General features: G+C 40.2%; 1 protein-coding gene across 4 annotated transcripts; it reads left to right on the top strand.

Moving 5' to 3' along the window:
- Positions 1-27,653, top strand: sparc (secreted protein, acidic, cysteine-rich (osteonectin)). 4 transcript variants are annotated; one of them, XM_072264043.1, is made up of 10 exons: positions 1-109; positions 11,802-11,874; positions 12,629-12,673; positions 15,627-15,717; positions 16,472-16,593; positions 17,497-17,617; positions 21,810-21,946; positions 23,791-23,939; positions 24,829-24,977; positions 26,793-27,653. In XM_072264043.1, exons 2-10 carry the CDS (start codon positions 11,818-11,820, stop codon positions 26,819-26,821), a joined length of 900 nt encoding a protein of 299 aa, XP_072120144.1. In that variant the 5' UTR covers positions 1-109; positions 11,802-11,817; the 3' UTR covers positions 26,822-27,653. The 4 variants fall into 4 exon arrangements, with proteins under 4 accessions (XP_072120144.1, XP_072120147.1, XP_072120146.1 ...); XM_072264046.1 differs by having other exon boundaries at positions 5-109; positions 12,626-12,673; XM_072264045.1 differs by lacking the exon at positions 1-109 and adding an exon at positions 6,116-6,176.

Here is a 27,653-nt window from a genome sequence, read left to right as displayed (position 1 = left end):
CGGGGATAGCATTGCTTCATTTCCTGCAGGCTTGCACTAAAGACTGGAGCACTCGCACCGCCTCAGTCAGCCTGGTGCTCTCTCTCTGCTGTTCGGTCGTCCTTCTCAGGTATGATCTACGCTTAGTCTTAAACTGCAACACTATTCCTAAACTTTATTCCCGGCGCATTCACGTTTGCAGCCCATTTTGCTCAGATTTTCTTAACAATCCACTCTTTTGTTGATGCTTTGCTTAAAACTTTGATTTCTGCATTTCACACGTACACTTCCATTCACAGCCTTCAATGGTCTTTAAATGCGTTGTAATTCTCAGCGCTTGCCTGCTACTGTCGATGTTTCAAAGGATTTTTGTTTATTTCTGAAGGGCTTTGTTCACAGGATGGATAAAAACTTCCTTGTCCTTTGATGGACTAGGCACCGGGGTTACGTAGTTTTATGGATTCTGGCTTCTTTCTCCTTCCTTTCCAGTTCTGATGAAGGGTCTCAGCCCGAAACTGCGACTCTTCCATAGATTCCTTTCCATAGATGCTGCCTGAGCTGCATTTTGTGTGTGTTACCGTAGTTTTACAGATCCTCTCTGATTTTAATCGTTTAGTCTGCAGCCTCCGAGAGCCCCGTTAGGAAACAGGTGCTTTTAGTTTTAATTGGACAATGGGGGCCCTTTGTTTGAGGAAGGCGAACTGAACTCTCTGAAGTGAGCTGTCTCCTCCGACGAACAGCGGGAGTAAGCCAGCCTGTGTATTCAGGGCTGGGTTCCAGTAGGGGAAGAGAAGATCTGTGAGTGAGATTGCGTTCGAGTTGGGACCAGTCGACGAAGAATCTGATACAATCTGTTGGCACAGACAAGCGAAGCCGAGGATGAAGAGAAGTGAAATTCTTGTTCCTTCGACGACAAAGAGGCCCTTCCGATTGCATCTTTCCAGAAACTGTCGGGTGTAATTAAAACTTCTTTTGATGTGTTCGTAGTTTTCTTTAGAAGCGGCGAACCGGTAATCGCTGTGAATCGCTAGTTTTGCACCTTTCAAAATATCTAATCTATAACTAAAGAGCCTTATCAGAATTACTTAGATATATACGTAAAGAAGTACGTTTGTATCCACATCAATGTTAACGTATTTCCTCACTTGTCCCTGGCCCCTTTCAACGTAGACTTGCTTTAAATGTGGAAGTTTGCCGGACAAAAGCCTGTATACGCGAGGATGATTAATAAAATGTTTCTGTAAAGCATCTACTTCTGCATTTAAGGGGGGGGGGGGTTCGAATGTACTGTAATTATCGCTAGTGTGCAGCTCTTTATTGTGGTAACTCTGCACTCATTTATTTTACCAATCTTTACTATTCGGTTGGGAGAAGTAAATGTTGAACACAGTGAGGCTTTGGGTAGGTTCTGTGACTCGGTTGTGGCCAGATAACAGCAGCAGGTGAAGGCTCCCAGCTGTAAGTGGAGCTCTCGTATCTCCGCTCCGGGACCGATCGACCGATCGACAGCTCGACGAGCGAGACAAAAGTGTCAGCGTATTCACGTCATCCTATCGCCTCTTTGAACGAACCACGCATTAGTTGAACCCTCTGCTCTTTCGAACCATATCCTCAATCAACACCCCTGCCCCCCCACACCCAGTTTTGAAATCTAAATCCAATTTCCTTTTGACCGTTTGTTCCACTCCCAACAGGAGGAGGAGGAGACTACGTAACATCCACGCCAGGAACACCGGACTCAAGAAACAGTTTCCCCAAGTGGTACGGCTGACCAACACTTCCAGCTACTAACCCACTCCACCTCTACCTTATCACTTCCTGTCACTCACCTTATGTACAGACATTCCTGTATCTAGCGTCACTCTATGGACCATACATGCAATCAATCGATGTATAGAAGCTTTCTTAAATTCTTACGTATTTAAATTTATTGTGTTTTTTTTTATTGTGTGTGTTTTTTATATATGCAACATGGGATCCGGAGTAACAATTTCTTCATTCGATTTACACTTGTGTTCTGGAAATGACATTGAACAATTTTAATCCTATTTAATATTGAACAGGCCCCGCCCTTTCAATCAATTTCCATGTCAAAACAGAAGGCAGTGCGCCGAAAATTGCTTACGAATGCGACAAGACTGCTCGATCCATTAACGTTAAAACAAAATAAACCGCACTCAGATCAAAAGCCAATTTATCGTACTTACTAGAAATATCTGGAATGCCTAATACATTTTGCATCACACTATATGTGGAATATCATATATGTAAGACGTGTAATATTGGAGAAAGGTGAAAAACAGAATACAATTTTAGAACGTCAATTCGATAATTTAAAGTGTGGTTCAGAAATCTATATATATAGTCGGAAAGGAATTCGGATTGAGAAAAGCAAGTCCCTATACGGTTACAGTTCATGTATTGACGATGGTACATAAGCCAGAATGATTAATTGGTGTTATATTCCTCACAGCCGAATTAGTCCTTTTACTACTGCTAACTATGCGAGATTCTGGGTTTTACAGTGCGTGAGGGAATTATACTAGATGCTGTTCCCAAATTGGGGGAATCTTTCCAAAGCACCTCTTTAAATCTGTACTGGTCCAGTGAGCCGGTCCAGCAAAGAGCACAGGAGGAATGGGAATTCTGTTTTCGAGTCTCACAGCGTGAATGGTTGCTTATTTTGGATAGGTATTAATTAAGTTTCCCTGTATTTCTGACCGCTTTTTGCAGTAAGTGGTCACAGAAACACAGCTGAATCGAACTCCTGTTCAGATCGTAACCATAACTTCCGAAATCAACCCAGTTCATGTTGGCTCTAGGAGGGGGTGAGAGGAAATTACCTGGGAAAGAGGATTTCCTGTAGGTTTTCAAAATCTCTTATGGTACTCCTTTAAGCACTTGAAATCGGATACGTCAGATCCCTAAACATGCAAAGAAAAACATCTCTGTTACATCTACCAACACCAATGTAATACATCTGAAATATTAACTGTTTCTCCCATCTTAGATCCTCCGAATGTTTCCAGCGACTTCTGATTTTATTTCAGATCTCCAGCTGCTGCACTTTCTAAAGGAAAATATATTTTCACTCCCAGAATTCAGCTCATTCAAATCTTTCCAACGTTTGCAAGTGAATGGCCTCTATAGAAATTGTCCTGTGTGCCAGAGCATCTGTTGTTCACTTCTCCATTAATCATACAGGCTTCTGAGAGAATACACCATGGCTAATATTCACAGACCCCTCCTTGTTAAAAGACCCTCCACTGAAATAAAGATCAATACAGCATGGTAACAGACCTAATCACACACCTACTAACTTTGAAATGTGGGAGGAAACCAGAGCACCCGGGGGCAAAATCCACACAGTCAATGGGAGAGCATCTAAACTCCTCACAGACAGCGACTCTCACCACCACGTCCAAGAACAGCTACTACCCCTCATATTAGGCTCCTGAACCAAAGGGGATAACTTCACTCCACTTCACTTGCCCCATCATTGAAATCTTCCCACAACCAATGGATTCACTTCCAAGGACTCATCATCTCATGTTCTCATTATTTATGGCTATTTATTTATATTTGCATTTGCACAGTTTGTTGTCTAATGCACTCTGCTTGAATGCCCTAGTTAGATGGTCTTACATTGATGCTTTTATAGATAGTATTCTATAGATTTGCTGATTATTCCCATAGGAAAATGAATCTCAGGGTTGTATATGGTGACATATATGTACTTTGATAATAAATTTACTTTGAACTTTGCTTCCATTGATCATGTGTCATTTTAATGTGACTTTTGCATTTATTCAAAATACAGGCTTGCATGAAAAGAACAGTGGCAGAATAACTCAAACCCACCAATCCCTCAAGTGGGTTGGACCATTTCTGTAGTCAGTGTTTATTTTTCATAAACAAGAGATTCTGCAGATGCTGGAAATCTTAAGGAACACACATAGTGTTGGAGGTACTCAGCAGGTCAGGTGGCATCTGTGGAGAGGAATGAACAGTTGACATTTCAGACCAAGACCCTTCATCAGGACCCACATTTTCCATACTTTATATAGTCATTATGCCAAAAATTTCTCACCAACATGCATGAAAACCTCATCAAATATTTCATTAACATAGAACTAATACTGAGAAAATTTACAAGGATGTTGCCAGGAATTGAGGACCTGAGTTATAAAGAAATGTTGGATTGGTTAGGATTTTATTCCCTGGAGTGTAGGAGAACGTGGAAGATTTGTTAGAAGTGTTCAAAATCTGGAAAGGTATAGATAGGATAAATGCAAGCAGGCGTTTTCCCACTGGGGTCGGGTGAGAGTTGACCTAGAGGTCATAGTTTAAGGGTGAAAGGTGAAATATTTAAGTGGAAGGTGAGGGGGAACTTTTTCACTCAGAAGGTGGTGAGAGTGGAATGAGCTGCCGGTGGGAGTGGAGGACGCGGGTTTGATTTCAACATTTAAAAGAAGTTTGGATAAGTACATGGATGGGAGGTTTGGTCAGTGGAACGAGGCAACATAGTAGTTCAGCATGGCACAGATGGGCTGAAAGATTTGTTCATTGCACTCTACTGTTCTGTGATTCTAAAACTCATGGCCTAGCAGCGATGTAAAGCTAAACATTGATTTTGAACAATTTGAACTCTTGTGCTCTTCAGTTTCGTTAAACCCACTGAGCTATTCTGCCACTCAAACATTAACAATAAATCAAATCATTTAGGCAACTGCTTTAGATTTTGAAATCTTTCAAGTAAAATTATAATTCTTCAGCTCAGTAAAAATTCAGACGTGTTAGTACATTTTCTTACGATTCTGCAAGTATGTCCCAGCTCTGTACAGAACTGCTGCAAGCAAACATTTCAATTTTATTTGACTTTTTGAATGTTACCTTTCCAGTAGGATTGTCTTCATTCACTCCTGATTTGTTCATCTAGCATTGTTCAAGTTAGCTCTATGGATTTCTATTTGGACGTAAGAGAATATATCAGTAGAAGAAGCTTTTCATCAACAAATAAAGTGAACTTTGTATAATTTTTGCACTGTGTGGTTTGGAACTTGTTTGTGCTAAAGCACGTCTCTGCTATTTTGGTGATCGCTCTCAGTCGGTTCCTGTTATGAAGAAAAATCTAAAGATGGGACAATGCAAAAGGGAATGTCAGATGACATTGCTGCATAACCATATTACATCTGATGAGCTGATTGTTCTGAAACCAAGAAACCAATGCTAAGAAAATTTTCATTTTTGACAAACTATTTTTCAGTGTCCAAAGCATATCTCCAGATGCCAAAAGTATTACTGACTTCCTTAAATAGCTGCCAAGCCTCAGTTATGTGGGCACCAAGAGTCCACATTCTGGGGAACTTGCACATGCTGCTTAATAAGAATCTCAAATCAAAGAAAATCTTTTCTGCTCCTAATAGACATATATCCTATTTACCTGTACATTTTACTTTACTATCTTATTTCCAGCAATATTTTGTATTATACACACTACTGACGAATATCGTGCCATTCCATTACTTGTAAATCTTGTAAAATGTAACAAATCTCTATATTGTTGTTTTTCACCAAAGTTCTACAGACAACAAGAAGCAGTCACTTGTATTTTGTAAGAAAACATATATTCTAATTTTTATGCAGTAAGATCCCAAAATTAAGATATTGACAAGGCTAAAAAAATTATAAAAATTGTTTAATGAATATGCAGAATAATTCTCTCAAGTAAATCAATCACCTGCTGAACAATGGCTATGCAGTAACAGTCTAGCTTCTGTGACCAAATCATAAAATGTGATTAGAATTGGTGGTCTAATGATGACTCATTATTCAGTTCAAATGAAGTTAAATAAACATGTATTCAAAATGGTCAATATAGGGGAGGGGCTATTTAAATTACATGGTTAAATCTTGTGACTATATTATCCAAGAAACTAAACAACTCTTGTATCACACACACAGTGAATGTCATTGCATTATTTAACAACTGATATCATAAAGAAAATAACGTACATTACTTTTTATCTCAGTCCCTTGTTGTAAGAAACTCCTTAATAAGCCTCAGTCAGTGTAGGTTCATTATTTTTAAGGCAGTTGAACTGAAACACTGACTGCTTTTATCTCCACAGATGCTGCTTGTCTTGATCAGGATTTTCTGAATTTTCTACTCCTATTTCATATTTTTAGCATCTGAGGTATTTTGGTTTTCTGACAAAAGTCTTATCAGATTGTTTTTAGAAATAATTGGGAGATTGTTGGTGAGATTGTCAAAATAATCAAATGGAAGACAGGTGGGGTTCAAAGAAAATGGAAAAGACATCCATGTGAATTTAGATTTTGTTTAAAAAGTTAAGGCGCTTAGTATCAGGAAAAGTGATTTAATAAGACCCAAGCAGCTGGAGTTCATCAGGGTGAGATAAGTGATGGTGAGTCGAAGCCATGGAACGTGAATCTGTTGGGGAAGCTGGAGGCCTGAGGCCTGCGAGACCCTGAGTCCAGTGCAGACTGGAGACCCAGAGGCAGCCTGTCTGTGTGTGTGAGTGGGTGGGAGGGGGAAAAGGGGATTGTTTTGCTGTGGTTTTGTTTTGTTGTTTATGTTGTCCTGCTGACCGTGGTGGGCAAGCTATGCTGGCTCTATAATGTGTGGTGACACTTGCGGGCTTCCACCGGCATATCCAATTTTTGTGTTGGTTGTTGATGCAAACAACATATTTCACTGTATGTCTTGATGTGCATGTGATAAATAAATGAATCTGAATGTAATGGATGGGCTTCAAATGTTTGATTTTAAAGGATCTTCATAAATGAATGGACAGTAGATGTGGCAGAGAGAAAGCCACAGCTGGTGGGTAGTTCATTTGATCTACTCATCTCTAAACTCTTTTTGACACTTTGTTATTGCAAGTTAAAAACACACCCAGAACACGTTTCCATGCATGCAGTAACCTCATCAGTGTGGAGCAGTCTTGCATGTAAAGTGCTGAAGTAAGACCCCATTGCACGGTTACATAATGGAAAGTAAACATGTCTGCCCTGTACCAAATGAAGCGTTTGAGTCCAGTCCACAATAGCCAACAGCTGCAACTCACACATATCGATCATATCATTTCTCTTAGTAAATCAATCATTAAAGTATTATTTATGCTAATGCAGTCGTTGTTCCATTACATTTGAGAATGCCAAATTTCTCCCACCTAATTCGGTGAATGTCTTTCATTCCTCATGCGTGTGAAAATCTTGCACGGCAATTATTAAATGTTCAAATTTTTTAAAATTATTCATCATATAAATGATCCCTATCTTCTTTTGAAATGTGTTAATTTTGTATGTATAGAATCAGTGCACTGTTCTGTGAAAGCAAGCCATAGGGATCAAGTACAAAGCAGGTCTTAATCTGATTACACACTTGACTACTCAAAATAGTCATTAAGGAAACATTAAACACAAGGGAGTGTGCAGATGGGTGAAATCTTGAGCAGCACCTACAAAATGCTGGAGCAGCTCAGCAAATCAGACAGCATCAAGTCAGACCCAAGGTCCGAAATGTCGACTGTTTATTCTCCTCTTTAGATGCTGCCTGATGTGCTGTGTCCCTCCAACATTAAGGAAGCATTGATCTGATGAAGTTCTGGGATGTGTGGGGATGTGTGGGATATTATAACTTTTATAGCCCAAAGGATTTTCAGAAGTCAAGAATGAGCTATAAAACTTGTTGCTTATGATCGTTTTACGAGGGGTCATTGATAAGTTCGCGTTCTAAGGTAGAAGGAGTCAATTTTAGAAAACCTAGTACATTTATTTTTCAGCATAGTCCCCTCCTACATTTGCACACTTAGTCCAGCGGTCGTGGAGCATACGGATCCCTTCTTTGTAGAAGTCAGCGTCTTGGACCTCCAGGTGGTCCACAGCTGGGGTGATTGATAAATTCATGGCCTAAGGTAAAAGGAGATGAGTTATACAGTCCTCCCCTTCCCCTTTTCTTTCTCCCTGGGCCTCCTGTCCCAGTGGCCACACATTTTAATTCCACGTCCCATTCCCATTCTGATATGTCTATCCATGGCCTCCTCTACTGTAAAGATGAAGCCACACTCAGGTTGGAGGAACAACACCTTATTGCCTCCAACCTGATGGCATGAACATTGACTTCTCAAACTTCCGCTAATGCCCCACCTCCCCCTCGTACCCCATCCATTATTTATTTCTATACACACATTCTTTCTCTCTCTCTCCTTTTTCTCCCTCTGTCCCTCTCACTATACCCCTTGCCCATCCTCTGGGTTTACCCCCCTCCCCTTTTTCTTTCTCCCTAGGCCTCTTGTCCCATGATCCTGTCATATCCCTTTTGCCAATCAACTGTCCAGCTCTTGGCTCCATCACCTCCTGGCTTCTTCTATCATTTCGGATCTCCCCCTCCCCCTCCCACTTTCAAATCTCTTACTAGCTCTTCCTTCAGTTAGTCCTTTCGAAGGGTCTCGGCCTGAAACGTCAACTGTACCTCTTCCTAGAGATGCTGCCTGGCCTGCTGCATTCACCAGCAACTTTTATGTGTGTTGAGTTATACAGCTCTCGTGACATGCACGTGCAGCTCAACTCTTTCAGTGATTATGCAGAAAGTTCAGAGTTAATAACTCATCTCTTTATCAATGACCCCTGCTGTGGACCGCTTTCTGGTGATCCAAAACGCCGACTTCTACAAAGAAGGGATCTGTATGCTCCACGACCGCTGGATGTGTGTACATGTAGGAGAGGACTATGTTAAAAAATAAATGTGCTAGGTTTTCTAAAATTGACTCCTTCTACCTTAGGCCACGAACTTATCAATCACCCCTCGTATTAAGTGTTACAAGAGCGGAAAACGAACAACAAAGAGGAGCAGAGAGAGCAAAGGAAAAGAAAAGAAGTTGTGGTCATCTCACATTCATACTAGAGACAGCAAATTCCAGTCAGTGATAGCAATTAACCTGTAAAAATAGCCGGATTCCAGATGTGTGACTCCTGCCACTGAAAACAAAGAAGTTTCGGGAAAAATACAGAAGCAACTGTACCATAATTGCTCAAAAATTCACTGAATAATTATATGTATATAGGTGATTATATTAAAATTAAATATACAAGCAAACATAAGAAAGTTAAGCTACAAGCAAATTAACAATCTGACATCCTAACCTAAAAGTTGCCATTTGCCGTATATGCCACTGGAGCTCTCATATGATGCCATTGCTGTCAAATGTTCAGACTGTTTTCGATTGCTATTGTATAAGAGTCTACTCCTCTATCACAAAAACTGCATTTTGAATTGAAACAAGCCTTTTCTTTGAGGCAAGCAAAACAGAACAGCAAGTAAATGGCTCTGAAGTCACTTTGTGATATCCCAGCTCTGAGGCAGTCTCTATTCAGACAGCTGACTCCTGAAAAGCTGTGACCTTGCAATGACCCTCCCATAAAACTTTTAAATCACACATGGAACCCATCAAAATGCCAGTGCTCTCCGAATTTATTCCAGGAGCTGACTTCAATCTGTTGTACCGCCTGTGTGGAGGCTCTTTAAATACTTTGATTAGTTTTATTGGAATTGGTTTACTGTATTCATGTCCCAAGTACTGAGATGGAGTAGAAAATCTTTGGTTTGCAAGTTTTTGTATAGATCATTATGAAGAGTAAGCACATTGAGATAGTGCAAGGGAAAATCAATAACAAATTGCAGAATATCATGTTGCAGTTACAGACAAGTTGCATTGCAGGTTGAAGGGCCAGGACAAGGTAGACTGGAGGTACAGAGTATCTCATTGATGTACAAGAAGTCCATTTGTGGAGTGTAATTAGAGCTGGTTAGAAGCTCTCCTTGAACCTCATGGTTGCATTTTCAAGCTTTTATATTTTCTGCCTGATTGAGGGGGTTGGGGTCAGGGAGAAGAGAGATTATTTGAAGTGGTTGAATATTAATTTCAGAAGAGTACTCCCCAAACCTCCTGCAAGTCAAGTTTACTGTCATTTAACTATATACATGTATACCATCATACGAGACAAATTTTCTCTGAGAACCAGGGTGTAAGGCACTGTAGTACACATAAACAAACAAACTGAAGTGTATAAATTAAGTATTGTAAGGTACAGAACAGATTATCTGGTGACACTTCGAATACGATGCTGCAGATAGTTTAGAAGTCTAATAGCCCGAGGGAAGGAACTGTTTCCCATCTTAACTGTTCTTGTTTTTATGCATCAGAGTCTCCTGCCTGATGGTAGAAAGTCAAAGAGAATGCTGGATGGATGGTTGGGATCCTTAATAATACGAAGGGCCCTGTGTACGCAGCGCTCCTGATAAATGTCCCTGATGGATGGTAGGGAGCCCCTATGAGCCTCTCAGCTGTTCGCACAGTCCTTTGTAAGGACTTCCGGTCTGATGCATGGCTGCTCCCATACCAGACGGGGATGCAACTTACCTGGATGCTTTCAATGGTGCTCCTATAAAATGCAGCTAAGATGGTGGGGTGGTGGGGTGGTGGGATGGGAAAGCCTCACTTTCCTCCATCTCCTTAGGAAGTGGAGATGCTTCCATTGATTGCTTTCAAGGTGATAGGTCTTTACTTGCCCTTCTTTTGCTAGTGTCATGGGCACACCAAAATTGTGAGCTGAGCTTGTTCTGATTAGCATAATGCTAATCCTTAAAAATGTTCATCAAGTAAGAGCTTACTGACATTGCAATGCAGGGATTGGGAGAAATAGAGGAGCCTATTTAGTTTTGTAGACATTGTAGGCAATGGAAGAAGCAATATATGTTGCACAATTTTTTTTAAAAAAGCGCTTAACTGACAATGAACATTATTGTTGTTGAAAGAGAGCCTGGTAGCTAATTTACATGAGGCATGACTTAACAAAGTGAAAGAGAGAAGTGGTTTAATAATTTGTTTTAATGCTGTAGATTGGAGGATAAACGATGACTAGACAACTAAAGAATTCTTTGATTCTCCTTCATATAGTGCAGTGCAGTCTTTTAGATAGAATTATAGAACTCGACAGCACCGAAAGAAGCCCCTCGGCCTATCAGTCCATGCTGAACTATTATTCACCTACTTCCATTGACCTGCACCCAGACCATAGACCTCCATACCCCTCCCATTCATGTATCTATCCAAATTTACAGAGTCGTCAAATTTACATCTACCTGGCAGAGCAGATGTGCTTATAATGTAGTCTTTATCACTGAAACTGCTTTTCTCCAACTGTACGAGTTTTGGTTCTGTTCCCCTGTAAGGAGTGCAAATGACTTCCTAACACAGGAAAATATAATTTGTCCCTCGCTGAGGTTGTCACCTATCTTAAACCAAATGATTGAAGGGATTGATGAGTTCATTTGAAAGCGGAGAAGTTGAGGCAGACATCGTAAATGACTCATTGTGGAAGACTAATGGCCAAAAATTGAACTAATACGTTCCATGCATGGAAAATTACAATCTACAATGATTGGACCTTCAAAAAAAAAAGATCCCTTAATACTGTATATCCTTTTCATAGTTCCTTGAAATCAGGCTACCTCATCCACTTGCTCTCTAACTCCATCCTACAGCTTGCACTTTGAACTTTGACCTTGTGGCATTGGCTACCTCAATTTCACCATCCAATTCTAATTCACGAAATAGTTTTGTTAAAAACCTCCAATTCCTCCAGGTTTAGAACTGAGCATAATTAAGTGAGGAAAATGATGAGGTAGAGAATTCATGCATCAAAAGAATAACTGATTTCCTGTATATTGCTTTGTGTAAAAGCATTTTTGTATGAACACACATTAAATTTTATGCTTATTTTTTGTTTCTCCTCAGATCTCAAAACACTAAAATGAGGGCCTGGACCATTCTTGTCCTCTGCCTTGCAGGCAAGGCACTGGCTGCTCCTGTAAGTACTTGCAATAAAAGACAAGTTCAGAGCTGTTGTAATCTGGAATGCAGCATCTGGGATGAGGGATTGTGCAGTTTGAGCAAAGTGCATTTGCCAGTATGTGTGACCACTTGCCCAGACTAGGTTGCACTTGCTGTTCAGATAGGTAATTATTTGTTTCTTTCCAAATGTAAATGCACTGAATCTATGTATTATGAACTCACTGTGCAAATCCAGCAGGCATTCAGAACAACGCCCATTTACTTTGGGACACTGCAGCAAATATTTTTTAATCACGATAGGGTGGCGAGGTTGTGTAGCGGTTAGCGTAACATCATTTCAGTGTCAGCAACCCAAGTTCAATTCCTCCACAGTCTGTAAGGAATTTGTACTTTCTCCTTGAGTTTCCTCTCACATTCCAAAGGCATACGGGTTCGTAGGTTAAGTGGACATGGGTTTAATTGGGTGGCGTAAGATCATTGGGCCAGAAGTGCCTGTTACTGTGCTGGGTCTCTAAATAAATAGATAAATGGATTTTAAGAAGATTGCTTTAGATGGTACTTTCCATGTTCCTTTCCATTTTCTATTTTAGAATATTCTATAATTTGTTTTCTCCTGATCTCTGCATTCCATCAAAGGCTCCAGACAGGCTTGTTGAATGTTGAATAAAAAGATTGGAGATGAGAGTTTTGAAAATAGCACATTGCAGTTCAAAAAGCAATTGCCTTAAGTCTGACAGCTGTTTTTTAAATTATTCCCAATTTCACAGCAGGAACCTGTGGCTGAAGTGGAGGTTGTTGAGGAAACCGAACAAGAGGTAAAGCAATATTTGAAATAATGATAAGTTTGATATTTAAATAAATTCCAAAAGGAAAGCAAACAGATTCAGTTTTTATTGCAAGTTGCTCCCACACACCACAGCAAATTCCTAACCTATGTACATAAATGTATATGCTGAGTAAAGTTGATCCTTGATCCTAAACAATGAATTGTTTAGGAGCTAAGCTGATTCTGTGGCTGTGGCCTGCAGCCATCGTGCTCCTGGATTGGCTGTAGTGCGGAGGTGGCTCTTTGGCTGTGGACTCACTTCTGGGTACCCTGCAGTTCATGTTCTGTATATTATTTGTTCACTTTTTTAATTGTTTGTACAATGTGTTCTTTTTTCATATATTGGGTGTTTGATGGTCTTTGTTGTGGGCATATATTTATTATTGGGTTCTATTGTGTTTCTCTGTTTTGTGCTCCAAGAAGACGGATCACAAGGTTGTATACAGTACACATACATTAATAATAAACGAACTTTGAACTATGTACTTTGAATTACTGATGAATCTTATTAACAAATGTCTGCCATTGCAGTACGACTTATAAAAGATGTTTATCAGATGGGAAGCTAGTAAACAGCCCACTTTTGTTAGCTTTCTCCAATTGAATCATTATAGAACCAACAGATTTTATAGATGTTCTTATTTTGAGTCACGTTGCCTTTTTAGGATAATAATTTATTATTTAAATATAATTGCCTTAAAATCCACACAATGATACCTTTTCTGTGCTTGATTTTTCTTGGATAGGATTTTGCAAATTTTTTTTTTCCTTGAAGAGTGGACTTTCATCAAAAGATTGTGACAGTCACTAATATCCATCCTTTGACTTTCAATAACAACAGTAAAAACTGTAATTGGTGTACAGCTCAGAAAACACTCTAACAAAGCAACACACACAAAATGCTGAAGGGACTCAGCAGGTCAGACAGCAACAAAAGAAATAAATAAACAGTCAACATTTTGGGCCATGATATTTCTTCAGGACTTGAAAGGAAGATGGAAGAAGACAGAATTAAAAGGTGGGGGTGGGGGGAAGGTTGATAATTAGAAGGTGATAGGTGAGGCCAGGTGGGTGGGAAAGGTAAAGGACCGGAGAGAAAGGAATTTGATGGAGAGGAGAGTGGACCACAGGAGAAAGAGAAGGAGGAGGAAACCCAGGAGGAGCTGATAGGTAGGTGAGAAGAGTTAAGGGGCCAGAGGAGGGAATAGAAGAAGAAGGGAGGGGGAGGGATATTCTTAATGGAAAAGGAAACCAATATTCATGCCATCAGGTTGAAGGCTACCCAGGCAGAATACACAGTGTTGTTCCTCCCCCCTGAGGATTGCACAAGAGGAGGCCATGGGCTGACATGTTGGAACGGGAATGGGAATTAAAACATTTGGCCACCGGGCGTTCCACTTTTGACAATGGAGCGGAGGTGTTCAACGATGCATTTACAATGCATCTCACCAATGTAGAGGAGGCAGCATTGAGAGCTCGGACGCAATAGTTAACCCCAGCAAATTTGCATTTCCTGTGCTTTCTGAGGTGGTCAAGGAACTTGTTCATGACTAATATAAGATGAATATGTGAAGTCATATTTGGAGCCTTGTATACAGCTTTGGTTACCCTGTTATAGATATGAAATTATTGACCTGGAAAAAATGTGGAAAAGGTTTACTAGAATGTTGCTTGGACTTGCGACCTATTTACAAGGGGAGGTTGCTTAGGACTGGGACCTAGGTGATTGGGAGGGTGACCAGATAGAGTTTTAGAGGTTCTTGATTAGTAAGAGTATCAAAGGTTATGGGGGGAAGGCAGGAGAATGGAGTTGAGGGGGATGATACATCAGTCATGATGGAATGATGGAGTAGACTCAAAGGGCTGAATAGCCTAATTTTGCTTCTATATCTTATGGTCTTATATAAGATTATGAAGAGTATAGACAAGGTGAAAGAACATGGTCTTTTCCCTAGGGATTGGGTGCTAAAAACAAGAGGACATAGGTGTAAGAACAAGAGGCATAAAGGAGACATCAGAGGCATTTTTTTCACATAAAGTGTTAGATTTTTGGAATAGGCTGCCAGAATTAGCAGTTGAGGTGAGCAAATTAATAACACTTACAAGCCTTCTTGATAAGTACATGGATAGTGGGCTATGGGCGAAACACAGGCAGATGAGACTAGCTTGCTGAGAAACATATTTGATATGGATGATTTGGTCTGATGGGCCTGTTTCCATTTTGTATGACTCTATGACTAAACAATCCAAAATCTGTACCCCAAAGTGAAAGGTGAATGGGATTTACAATGATATTGCACCGCTACATCCTGCCTACCTTTGCAGTAACTGTTCTGTGAAATCAGCCAGCTCCATCATAGGCACTAGCCTCCCCATCACTGAGGACATCTTCAAAAAGCAATGCCTCAAAAAGGTGGTCATTAAGGGCCTCCATCATTAAGAATATACTCTCTTCTTATTATTACCATCAGGGTGCAGGTACACCAAGCTGAGGACATGCACTCAACATTTTAGGAACAGTTTCTATTCCTTCACTATCTGAAGGGACAATGAAACAACCCATGAACACAACCTCACTATCTTTACTCTCTTTTTGCACTACATATACAGTATATGTATATCTATGTATATATAATGTATATATCTTACTGTAATTTATATTTTTTTATTGCAGTGCACTGCTGCCCCAAAACTACAAATTTCACAACTGGTGTCAGTGATATGAAACCCAATTCTGACGGTATCTTTTTCCATCTCACTATCTCTAAGTTTAAACCTTTGCTAATTATCCACGACCAACATTCATTCAATCTGGTCAGACATTTTGTACAGATTTTTATTTTGTCCCTTGGATGATCTGTAGAAGACTTTCCTCCCTTATTCAACGTTCAAAGTGGGATGAGAAAATCAAGTTAGCTAACAAGCGATTTGTATTCAAATAGGCATTGCCAGTCGGAGCAAATCCAGTCCAAGTTGCCACAGGAGATTTTGAAGAAACTGACGATGATACCAAGACAGATATTGAAACTGAAAGTAAGTAAAATTGTTTCCAGTCTGTGGCTTGACTGTTCTCCAGAATTTAATTTGCAAGCAGGCAAATCAGTCTGATTTGGCCTTTGCTGGCTAACACAATCTAAATTGTTGAATCTAAATTCAATTCAATCTAAGTCATTGAATTTGAGGCTTGAGTTTCAGAACATCACTGATACCTTCCCACTTCCAACTCCGACACTATCTTTCTATACTGAATGCTACATGATGCTTCACATTACTGTTCTAACCATGGAAGTCTAGAAGTTGAGACCCAGTGTTGAGTCCACTGGGGAAGTCAAAGACCCAGTGTTTGCACTGGAGGGTTGAAGCTGGAGACTGCTTGTCCTGGAGCTGGAAGACTCTCTGTGTGTATGGGAGGGAGGAATGGGGTTTGTTTTGCTGGCATTATTTCTGTTACTAGTCTTCCGCTGAACATTGTGGGCATGCTGCGTTGGTACCGGAATGTGTGGTGACATTTGCACATCCTTCGATTGAGTTGGATTTTGGCACAAATGATACGTTTCACTGTGTGTCTCATTATATATGTGATAAATAACTGAATCCTAATCTGATTTTTGTTATGCACTGGTTTACATGATGGAAAAAAGGAGAGATAGAATAAATACACTGCTATGGAAGAGGAGGCTCACTCAAAGTGAAATAGCTTGGAAGGAAATCTGCTTGAGGGCAACAGTCCGATTGATGAATCAGTGTTTCTGTAATGTAAGTTTGAGATCTGACTTTGCCTTCCTAGATCCATGTGAGAACTTCCACTGCAAACGAGGGAAGATATGTGAGGCCGATGAGAACAATGAGCCCATGTGTGTCTGCCAGAATCCATCAACTTGTCCACCCAGCACTGTTGAATTTGAGAAGGTCAGTTTCAAACGTTTGTCAAACCCAACATTGTAGTCGCTGAGAAAGTGAAACAGGATGGAACATGATTGGTAAGGCAGAACCAAAATAACCCACCAATTAGAGGAGATTACAAAGTGGGAAGTTACTGAGGTTCTAGGCTGTAATGACTTGAAGACTCTAAAGAGACATTGGTGACATATAAGACAAAAATAAACCACAGAATGTGGAGTCTAACGATCTCCTGTGGTGTAGCCAGCCGATCATTCAAAAGATAGACATTGGCAACTCTTTAGCAACAGTGAAGACTTGAATGGCTGTGCAAGTCTGCTTGATGCAAAGGTCTGAACTGTGTAAAAAGTTCTCATTTAATAAAACATTGAATCTATAGGACTGGTAATATTTGCTAAATAGAGATATGGAAATAATGAAAATAATTATCCTTTCACTTTGGTCGTAAATGATTTATTAGAAGGGATGACACAAAATAAAAAGCTGATTAATTCTCTCAAGTAAGTTGCCATTAATAATACTTGTGCCTTGTGTGCCCATAACATCTGCAGAAAACATCATAAAACCCATGATTAGGAATCTGCATTGGGGGAATTGCTCAGCGCACGGCTACTGAACATTCAAGAACTACCAGTAATGGTGACCTTTGTGTGGAAAAGGGCTGAAGATTTTAAGCTAACAAGCAATAGGAATGGCTTGGGATCATGATGGATAACATTTGTGTATCCTACCATGTTTTATACTGTATTGAATCTAATATGCAAGATCAGTCTTAGTATTGTTTACTTTCCAAGCTTAGACCGGTTAAGAATTAAAAGTTGGTTCAAACCTCAAGTGTTTTGGTGAAGAGGGGATTACTCTTACATTACCATAGCAGTACTATTTCTGTGTTTCTTTTTAACTTTACTCCAGGTGTGTGGCACTGATAACACCACCTACGATAGTGCCTGCCAGCTCTTTGCAACCAAATGTGCATTGGAGGGCACCAAAAAGGGTCATAAGCTCCATCTGGACTACATTGGACCATGCAAATGTATGTGAAGTGTTTAATTTTCCTGAATATTTACAGAGACAAAATCGTGCAGAAAGATTTTTTTTTTGAAAATATCGTTCCTTATTGTTCTACCATTACAAAGTTGTCACCAATACAGTCACATAAGTTAGCTTGTTTATTTCATGCTGCATTGCAATATCTAAGCAGCAGAGCTATCTATGCAAATGCAGCATGATAGCGTAGTAGTTTGTGTTAATGCTGATACATCACCAGTGACCCGGATTCAGTTCCGCCACTGCCTATAAGGAGTCTAAAGGTTCTCTCCATGACCACATGGATTTTCTCTGAGTGCTCCGGTTTCCTCCCACATTCCAAAGATGTACTGGTTAGCAGGCTTTGTGGTCACATTGGTGTGATTGGGTTCATTTGGCAGGAAGGGCTTGTTACTGGCTGTATCTCTAATGATAAAAAAAATTACCCTGAATTTGAAACGAAAACAGAAAATGATAGAGATGATCATGTGGAGAGAGAAACAGATTTAACGTTTCTTGTTAATGACCCTTCATCAGATGTTCGATTTAATCCCTTAAAGTCCACGATAGTTTTTCCTCTTAAAATAAGGGATTAACTTCGGCTTTAAAGATGATGCTGCTTTGATCAGAAGCTTTTTTTTCATTAGTTAATGTTGCTATGAATTATGTTTATAAACACAGGCACCCCTTATTTCTTAAATGATAAGTGAACAGCGCAAATATTATGGTAAGCCTTACAAGTCAGGAAGTTGCAGGGTAATTTCTTAGTACACTGGCTAATTATGGCTGGAATAGTGGTGGGATCTTTAAGTTGCTTTGCTGTTTCTGGACTGAGTCTGCGTTCCTGGTCTGAACATAAATTCCTGCCTAACATTCAGTACTTAAACTTGAAACTGAAGCATACCTAGTTAATCCATGTATCAGAAACTCAGTGTGGTCACAAATTCAGGAGGATCAGAGGGTCTGTACATAGAAGATAGGCAGGAATCATTTGTTCACCTTGTGCACTGCGTAACAGGAAGTTGTGGACATTGACCTAAGTCACTACATGCAGTTGATATAGAAGGAGCAAAGGAAATGTCAGGAAGTGTATGGTCGTGCACTTTGGTAGAAGAAATGAAAAGGTAAACTACTTTTTAAACGGAGAGAAAATTTATAAATCTGAGGTGCAAGGAGACTTGGGAATCCTTGTGCAGGATTTCCCGAAGGTTAATTTGCAGGTTGAGTTGATGCTGAGGAACGCAAATACAATGTTAGCATTCATTCTGAGAGAATTAGAATATAGAAGCAAGGATGTAATGCTGAGGCTTTATAAGACACTAATGAGGCCTCACTTGGAGTTATGTGAGCAGTCTTGCATCCCTTATCGAAGAAAGGATGTGCTGACATTGGAGGGGTTTCAAAGGTGTTTACAAAAATGATTCTGGGATGAAAAGGCTTATCATATGTGCAGTGTTTAATGGCTCTGGGCCTGTAGTCACCGGAATACAAGAGAATGAGGAGGTATCTTATTGAAATCTAATGAATGTTGAAAGACCTCGATAGAGTGGAACTATAGAGGGTGTTTCCTATTCTGCGGAAGTCTAAGACTAGAGGACACAGCCTCAGAATAGAGGAACGTCCATTTAGAAGGTAAATGAGGACAAATTTCATTAGGCAGAGAATGGTGAATCTATGGAATTCGTTGCCACAGGTAAAAGTTTAAGGCAAAAGTTGTTAGATTCTTGATTAGTGAGGTCATGAAGGGATACAGGGAGGAGGCAAAAGATTTTGGCGCTGAGAGCAAAATGGATCAGCCATGGTGAAATGGAGCAGACTGATTCTGCTCCCATATGGTATGGTCTGATGATCACATTTGAAGTGTTACTATTCCACTAAGTAATCAAATGAAAGGATCAAGTAGCCCATTTAAAAAGAAATGGGAGAAAGCTGTACATAGTTAGACAAGCAGGGAAAGCGGACAGCAGGGAATAAAAAGAGACCAGGGTGGAAAGAAGAGAGTGAAAACATGAGACAATGCTCTGCTTAGGAATATCATGGAGTTATAGAGTAAATACAGTGCAGAAGCAGGTCTTTCAGCTACATCATCCTCCTTGCTAGCCCATAACCCTCCAGGCCCCTTCCATTCATCTACCTCTCCAAATGCCTCTTAAATTTGGAATTATACCTGCCTCAATCATTTCCTCTGGCAGCTCATTCCAGGTATTCACAGACATCCCGCCTCTCCCGTAAGTTCTGGGAGGTCCCGCATATTGTTAGTGGCTCCCTGATGCCCGCAAATTATATACAATACCCCAGAAATTGATTTTTTTTAGAGTGAGCGAAAGAGAGCGCGTAAGAGAGCAAGAGAGAGAGAGCCTGAGAGCGAGAGAGAGAGCACCATGGCAGAGTGTTCCAAAAAAAAAGAAAATATAAAACGTACATCACCCCAGACCACACTAAAGTGTACCCCTGCCTAATAGGGGTCAAAAATAATGACAGTGTTGCTCGCTGCACTGTTTGCAACAGTGACTTTTCTATTGCCCATGGTGGGTTAAGACTGTAAAAGACATGTTGAGGTGAGTTTAACAGGTGTCATTCGTTCATTAGCGTAGCTAACGTTATTTAAACTAGCCGGCCGGCTGCTAAGGAGCTACTGTATTGCAGACATCCCACCTCTCCCGGAAGTTCCGGGAGTCTCCTGCAAATTGATGGTGCTACCTCCATGAAATGAGTTTTTGCAGGGTAGGATGTCTGTATTCACAACCCTCTTGTTGGGGACTCCCCAACCCTGGGGAAAAGACTATGACCATTCATCTTATCATTATCCCCCATGACTTCATGAATTTCTATGCGATCACCTCTCATTCTCCTGAAGTGTAGCCAAGCAACCTCCCTCTATAACTTAGGTCCTCTGGTTCAGTCAACATCCTCTTCACCATTCTGTCTATCTGTACGGCCACTTTCAGCAAACTATGCACTTGTATTCCCATACCCTTTTGTTCCACAAAATTCATCAGTGCCTTCCATTCACTGTATAGGCCCTACCCTGATTTGAATGTCCAAAATGCATCACCTCACACTTAAGCTAAGTTGAAATCCATCTGCCATTCCACAGTCCATCTCCATAACTAATTCAGTGTGACCTGTCTCTCTATCAACAAGACCCCCCCACCCCCAGTTTAGTATCATCAGCAAGCTTGCTAATTAGGTCATGTATATTCACATCCCTATCATTTACATAAATCATATACAAAAAAGCATGAGCCTTTAATCGGATGCATTGCTCATTAAAATTTTAAGCAGATAGATACTTTTTTCCAATGTGTTTATGCTAGTATGTTTTCTACATCAGATCCATGACTTTTAGTTCAAGCAGCATAGTTCACACTAATGCATTCAGCAAAGGGAGATAGTTGTAAAAAATTCTATCATAGTTGAAGACGTTCTATGTTGTTACACAAGCAACACACACAAAATGCTGGTGGAATGCAGCAGGCCAGGCAGCATCCATAGGAAGAAGCACAGTCGACGTTTCAGGCCGAGACCCTTCATCAGGACTCACAACGAAGGGTCTCGGCCTGAAACATTGACTGTGCTTCTTCCTATGGATGCTGCCTGGCCTGCTGCGTTCCACCAGCACTTTTTGTGTGTTGCTTGAATTTCCAGCATCTGCAGATTTCCTCGTGTTTGCGCTGCTATGTTGTTACACTTTGGCTTTGTAACTGAGCACCATTTCATTTTCCTATTTTTCCTTGTACCTCCCTCGAGCTTCAACCTTTCTCCCAATTCACTTAACTCTTCCTCAAATTGCTACCGATGTCATGTACTCCATTTTGGTCGGCAGTATAGAGCTATACCTACAAGTTGCTGCATAATTTCTTCAGGGGTGAAAGTGAACATAGGGAGAGGCTGGGGCATGAGAAGCCTCCTCCTCTTGCTTTCCCTGCATGGATTCCAAACTAAAATTCTCGACGTGCACACACGTTTGACCCACAGGATTAAGGATCTGAGGACATTCTCTTCCAAAGCTGGCAAAGGTCAGCTTTTGATTTTTGCCTTTTGACCCAGTCTTTGTAGATTCATCTGTATTTCTCATTTTCTGTTTGATTTTTCAGGTTTGGACAGCATGGAAATTAGTACAGGAATGTATATATTAAAATGTCTTATTAGATAATATTTTAATATCTCTAAATGAGCTCCTTTGCATTCCTTTGCAGTCATTCAACCCTGCCAGGATGGCGAACTGGCTGAGTTCCCTCTGCGCATGCGTGACTGGTTGAAAAATGTCCTGGTGACCCTCTACGAGCGGGACAATGAGCAAAACAACCTGCTGACTGAGAAGCAGAAGATGAAGGCAAGAAAAGTGCATCTTTTCCAACGCGTTAAAACAAATGTGGGAAATAAGACAATGCCAAATAAGACACGAGATTCTGCTGATGCTGGAAAACCAGAGTAACACGCACAAAATGTCACAGGAGTGTAGCGCTCAGCATGGTGCTATTACTAAATAGGTGGATAATGATTAGCAAATACAGAAGACATTGACAGGTTTATGGATAGGTGGCAGATGACATTGAACGGTGAAAAATATAAAGTGTTACTATTATGGTAGGAAGAACAAAAAGGGGTAATATAAATGAAAGGGCACTGTCCTAAAATGGGTATAACGGATGGGGATGTAGATTATTAAAAGTGGCAGCCAAGTTGGAGCAAAGCATTTGAGATCCTATTATTGTCACTTATAGCAGAATACAGTGAAAAGCTTGTCTTGCATACTGTTCATACAGATCAAATCATTACACAGTGCATTGAGCTAGAGTAGAACAAGGTATAATAATAATACTGCAGAATAAAGTGTAAAAGCTGCACAGAAAATGCACGGTCTACTCACATCTGGAAAAGTATGGACATATTACGGATAGTCAGCATGACTTTGTGCAGAAGCAGTCATGTTGTACCAAGTTTTGAGGTTTTTGAGGTGGTGACAAAGATGATTTATGAGGATAGGATTGAGAATGTTGTCTATGTGATATAGTAAAGCCTTTGACAAGAGACCTCATGGGAGACTGATTCAGAAGATTATGGCAGATGAGATCTGAAAAGATTTGGTGGATTGGATTCAAAACTAAAAGATGGAGGATAGTGGTGGAAGGGTGTTATTCTAACTGGAGGTCTGTGGGGGCACTGTGGGCTCTTCGAGCCAGGAGGGTCTTTTACCATGCTGTATCTCGAAATAAAATAGGTAAAACAGCGATGCTACACAATGTTTAGTATTGGGACCTCTGTTTGTGAATAATTTGAACACAAATGTAGATGAGCTGCTTAGTTAGTTTGTAGGTGACACTACAATTGGTGGAGTTATGGACAGTGAGAAAGGTTGTCAAAGGATACAGCAGGGTATAGACCAGTTGGAAATGTGGACAGGGAAATGGCAACTTTATGGAAGACTAGAAGTGTGGTCTCTTTCATTCCTGTCCCACGATTCTGAAGGTCTGCTGCTAATGATTGGTCCAATTTGAAATATCAACTGCTTCATTTTTGACAGATGCCACCTGATCCATTAAGCTTTTTTTTTCCAGCATCTGCAGGTTTCAAAACATAAAATCGTAAGATATAGGAGCGGAATAGCAGAATTGGTCCGTTCAGCCCATCGAGTTTGCTCTGCCATTCCATCATGGTGATTTATTATCGCTCTCTGCCTTCTCCCCATAAGCTTTGATATTGACAATCAGGAACCCACTAACCTCCATTTTAAATATGTTCAATGACTTGTCCTCTTCAGCTATCTACAGCAAAGAATTCCACGGATTCACCACCCTCTGGCTAATGAAATTCTTCTCCATCTCTGTTTTAAATGGACATCCATCTATTCCGAGGCTGTGCCCTCTGGTCCTAGACTCACCCACTATCAAAAACAGCCTCTCCGCATCTACTCTGCCTAGGCCTTTCAATATTTGATAAGTTTCAATGAAATCCCCCTTCATTCTTCTAAATTCCAGCGAGTGCAGGCTCAGAGCCATCAAACGCTCCTCACATGTTAACCCTTTCATCCCCAGAATCATTCTCATGAACCTCCTCTGGATCCTCTCCAATGCCAATACATCTTTTCTTAGATAAAAGACCCAGAATTGCTCACATTACTCCAACGGGGACTCACCAGTGTCCTTTAGCATCACCACTGCATGTTCTGGTTAACAGGTGAAGAAGATGTATGAAAATGAAAAGCGTCTGCAGGCTGGAGAACACTCAGTGGACCTTCTGGCTCATGACTTTGAGAAGAACTACAACATGTTCATCTTCCCTGTTCACTGGCAATTTGGACAACTTGACCAACACCCAGCTGACAAGTAAGCTTCATAGAAATGCTGCACGTTGTTGATCACAGGTTTAGTTTCCATCTACCTTGCTGTAAGTGAAGTCGAGGCAAATGTGAACAGTCGTGAGGCTTCTCATATGTATCTGCCAATGGAACCAATCCAAAAATGGATAAAGAAATTATAGAACCCAAGCATCTTGCCTGGCCATCTTTGAACATCCAGTCAAGGCATATTGAACTTCCAATAACTTGACCGATTTTTTTCCCCCAGTGATTCGATTGATTTTTTTAAATGTACTGTATGTACTCAATTCTATTTCTGTACATGGAGGTCTTGTGTAGACCCAAATTAGTAGTGGAGCTGGAAACACTAATTACATTACTACATTGTTTTGCAAGGATTCAGCGAAAGCACAAGGTGCCCCCAATAGCTGTTTCTGAGATTATGAAGTACAATTGTACTATGTAGAAGCAGGAGGCGTAATTTATGATGTCCGTGCCCACCTTTTCACGGCTCTATCCAATTGCCAATAGAGCTCCAGATATGGGAGTAGAATTAGGCCATTCAGCCCATCAATTCACCTCTGTCATTCCATCATGGGTAATTTATCATCCCTTTCAACTCCACATTCTCCTGTCTTCTCCCCATAACCTTTGATGACCTTACTAATCAAGAATCTATCAACCTCTGCTTTAACTATATCCAATGACTCAGCCTCCATGGCCATCTGTGGCAGTGAATTCCACAGATTCACCACTCTCTGGCTAAAGAAGGTGTCAATCCCAAAATCACTTTAACTTGGGAAACCTATGTGGAGAGTCTAAAAATTTGTTTAGTACATCAGGTCACCTTGCAACAGTTAAAAATTCATTATCAAATGAACCTAAACCTTGTAAACCTGCCTTTATTTTAAATCCAGGTACCTTTCTCACTCTGAGTTGGCTCCTCTCCGTGCTCCCCTTGTCCCAATGGAGCACTGCACCACTCGCTTCTTCCAGCAATGCGACGCAGACAATGACAAGTACATTGCACTGGAGGAGTGGGCCATGTGTTTTGGCATCAAAGAGGGTGAGTGTCTCAAGACAGCAGGAAAGTGAAACAGTCCATTGCTAAGTTTGAAGTTAACTCCCCACTAGCAGCATTTGGATTTTGAAAGGGGATTAAGGCAATTTTTAATGCTGATAAGCGGTTCACAACCTTGAGGCAGTTATCTTCTTTTGCAATGAGTATTAAGCAAGTACTTCAGGCGATAGATTAAGGATAGTAAATGTAAGAAGCAAGTGGTCTAATCGTGCTTAATATAAACAGGTTTAGATGGGAGTAGTTTTTTCGTATACTTTTTGCACTTGCATGAGAGTTTTTGTGGTGGTGATTGGACAGGAGAAGCATGTGGGTATACAATTAATTGTACCTCTATGTGCAGATTAGATTTCCACCTCACCCTGGCAATAATAAAAAATAATGGATAATACTATGCTGGTTGGAAAATCAACCTGATTTTCATTTCTATGGCTCTCAATGGAACTGAAATTAGCAAACTCCTATGACAAGTATCCAAAAGATAAACAGCTTAACATTTCCTTAATGTCTTTTGTGATCCCGGTCGTGCCAAAGACAGACAATTAAGCTTTTCTGTAGTGAAATTACTACTGTATTGAATGAATTGCAGCAGCCAATTTGCATGCTACAAATTCCCTCAGAAACAATATGATAGTTGTAAATAAAAATCTTCATCAATCACCTTCCCCTCCCTCACCTTTTTATTCTGGTGTTTTTCCCCCTCCCTTTCCAATCCTGATGAATGGTCTCAGCCTGAAACATCAGCTCTTTATTCATTTCCATAGATGCTGCCCGACCTGCTGAGTTCCTCTGGTATTTTTTGTGTGTCACTACATATTATACCTTTGAGATTAAAATAAAACTCTGGAAAACTCAGCAGCTCGGGCTGTATCCGTGAAAAGATAAATATTTCAGTCTGGAGATTTCTTCATTAGAACTGGGAAGGAGAAAAGGATGAACTGGTACTCAGTGGAGGTATGTATAGGCCAAAGGAACTATCTCTAAGGTGAGGCTAAGGTTGCCGTGATGATGTGCTGTTGATGAAAACATGTCAGATTAATGAAGCCATCAATAATCTATCTGTCAGATGGCTTTATAAATGATGTATTGTGTTGGAGACCTTGCCTTCACTCTTACAGAGATGTTCCCTTTGTCTTATCCACTACTCTCAGCAACTTAAAACTAAATGGATTTCTCACTTTTCCAATTCTGATGAAGGACCTTTGACTTATTGGCTCTGTTTTCTGTCCAGTCATTATCATATTGCATGGGAATGTCTTTTTAGGGATTTTTGGTTGAAGGATAACATCTAAGTGTCTGGATAACTTCCCTACTTTTCTGGAGGGGTAACCAGTCAATTTGTTTTTTTATGACTACCTAGGGAGCAGGTACAATGTTGCATGCATAAGACTCTGCCTCCCAACAAGCTTGATACTTTCTATTCTGCACTGGAGCATATAATTTTTACAGTATTTTTTATGTCTTTCCATTGTCCTTCTACAAAAGAAATTTCAGATCATAAAAGTCAGTGATAACAAATCTGATATTTCCGACCCAAGCCAGAGCCCTGTTGCTTGCTTTATCATGGCAGCAGGTCAAGCTTCCCCATCGAGACTAATATATCCAATTTTATGATAGAGAAAAACACTGTTAATTTCCGACTACGGTTGCTCAACTGGATGCTAGTTTAACAGCCTGGTGGTTTTGTTTAGAAGCGCTTGCTCTTCATTAATATCAAATTATTTAGCATGCTATTTAGGAGATACCGGTAAATTAATTCTGAATTGAAATCTAATTTCTATATTATGTTTGTTTTTTCCACAGAGGACATTGACGGCAATCTTCTGATATAATCTGTGTTACTTCACCCGTTGCTGTCCATTGCTGCCTTTGGGTAGTGGTGCTATCTAGAGACTGACTACACTAATGGTGCTACACTTACCTATTATCTATACCACTGTAACACAGTGCATATGCTTTCAGTAACACTTTTTGACAAAAAGGACGCACATCTTCGTTCAATTGTTGAAATTCGATGGATTTCTTTTTGTTTTGGCTGTGTTTTTAATTGTCCTTGTCAATTAAAGGATTAACTTGCATGTGTTAACAGTATTGCCTGGATTGTTGCCCTTGTAAAAAGAAATGCACATGTATCCATGTCCAGAACCCGGAAGGTTCATAGCTTCTCTCTTTCATGTACAGGTAGATGGTGATTGCTTTGATTCAATGGCTGAGTGTTAGGGAACTAATTTCAGTAAACTGTCAAAAGTTGTTATGGGTTTGTGTTACAGCAGGAGTGCTAATATGTGCTTTGCATGTGTAAGAGTTTGTAAAGGGAGAAAAAAGAGACATCTCAGATGTTAATCAGAAAGTGTAAAAATTGGAATAAGGATGTGGTTGTACAAGCTGAAGAAAGTCTACCTCGAGGTCCCCTTACGCTATCCACTAACACAGGATAAGCACACTTCTCATATTTCTTTCTAATAAAAAAAATTAAAACAAATAATTTCATGCATGCAGTTGCGATGTTGAAAGTGTCTTTTTTTTTAAACTGCAGAGACCCATGTTATTCCAAATTTTGTAACTTGTTATTTTCTATATGGATACTGAGCTTAAAAATATCTGTTATGAGCTTCTAACTGTTTACCGTACAGTGGAATAAAACAACACAATAGTGTCACAATA

This window comes from Mobula birostris, chromosome 7, assembly GCF_030028105.1.
Source record: "Mobula birostris isolate sMobBir1 chromosome 7, sMobBir1.hap1, whole genome shotgun sequence".
Taxonomy (NCBI): Eukaryota; Metazoa; Chordata; class Chondrichthyes; order Myliobatiformes; family Myliobatidae; genus Mobula; species Mobula birostris.
Note: the sequence above shows the minus strand (reverse complement) of the source record. Positions and strands in the feature narration are given on the sequence as shown.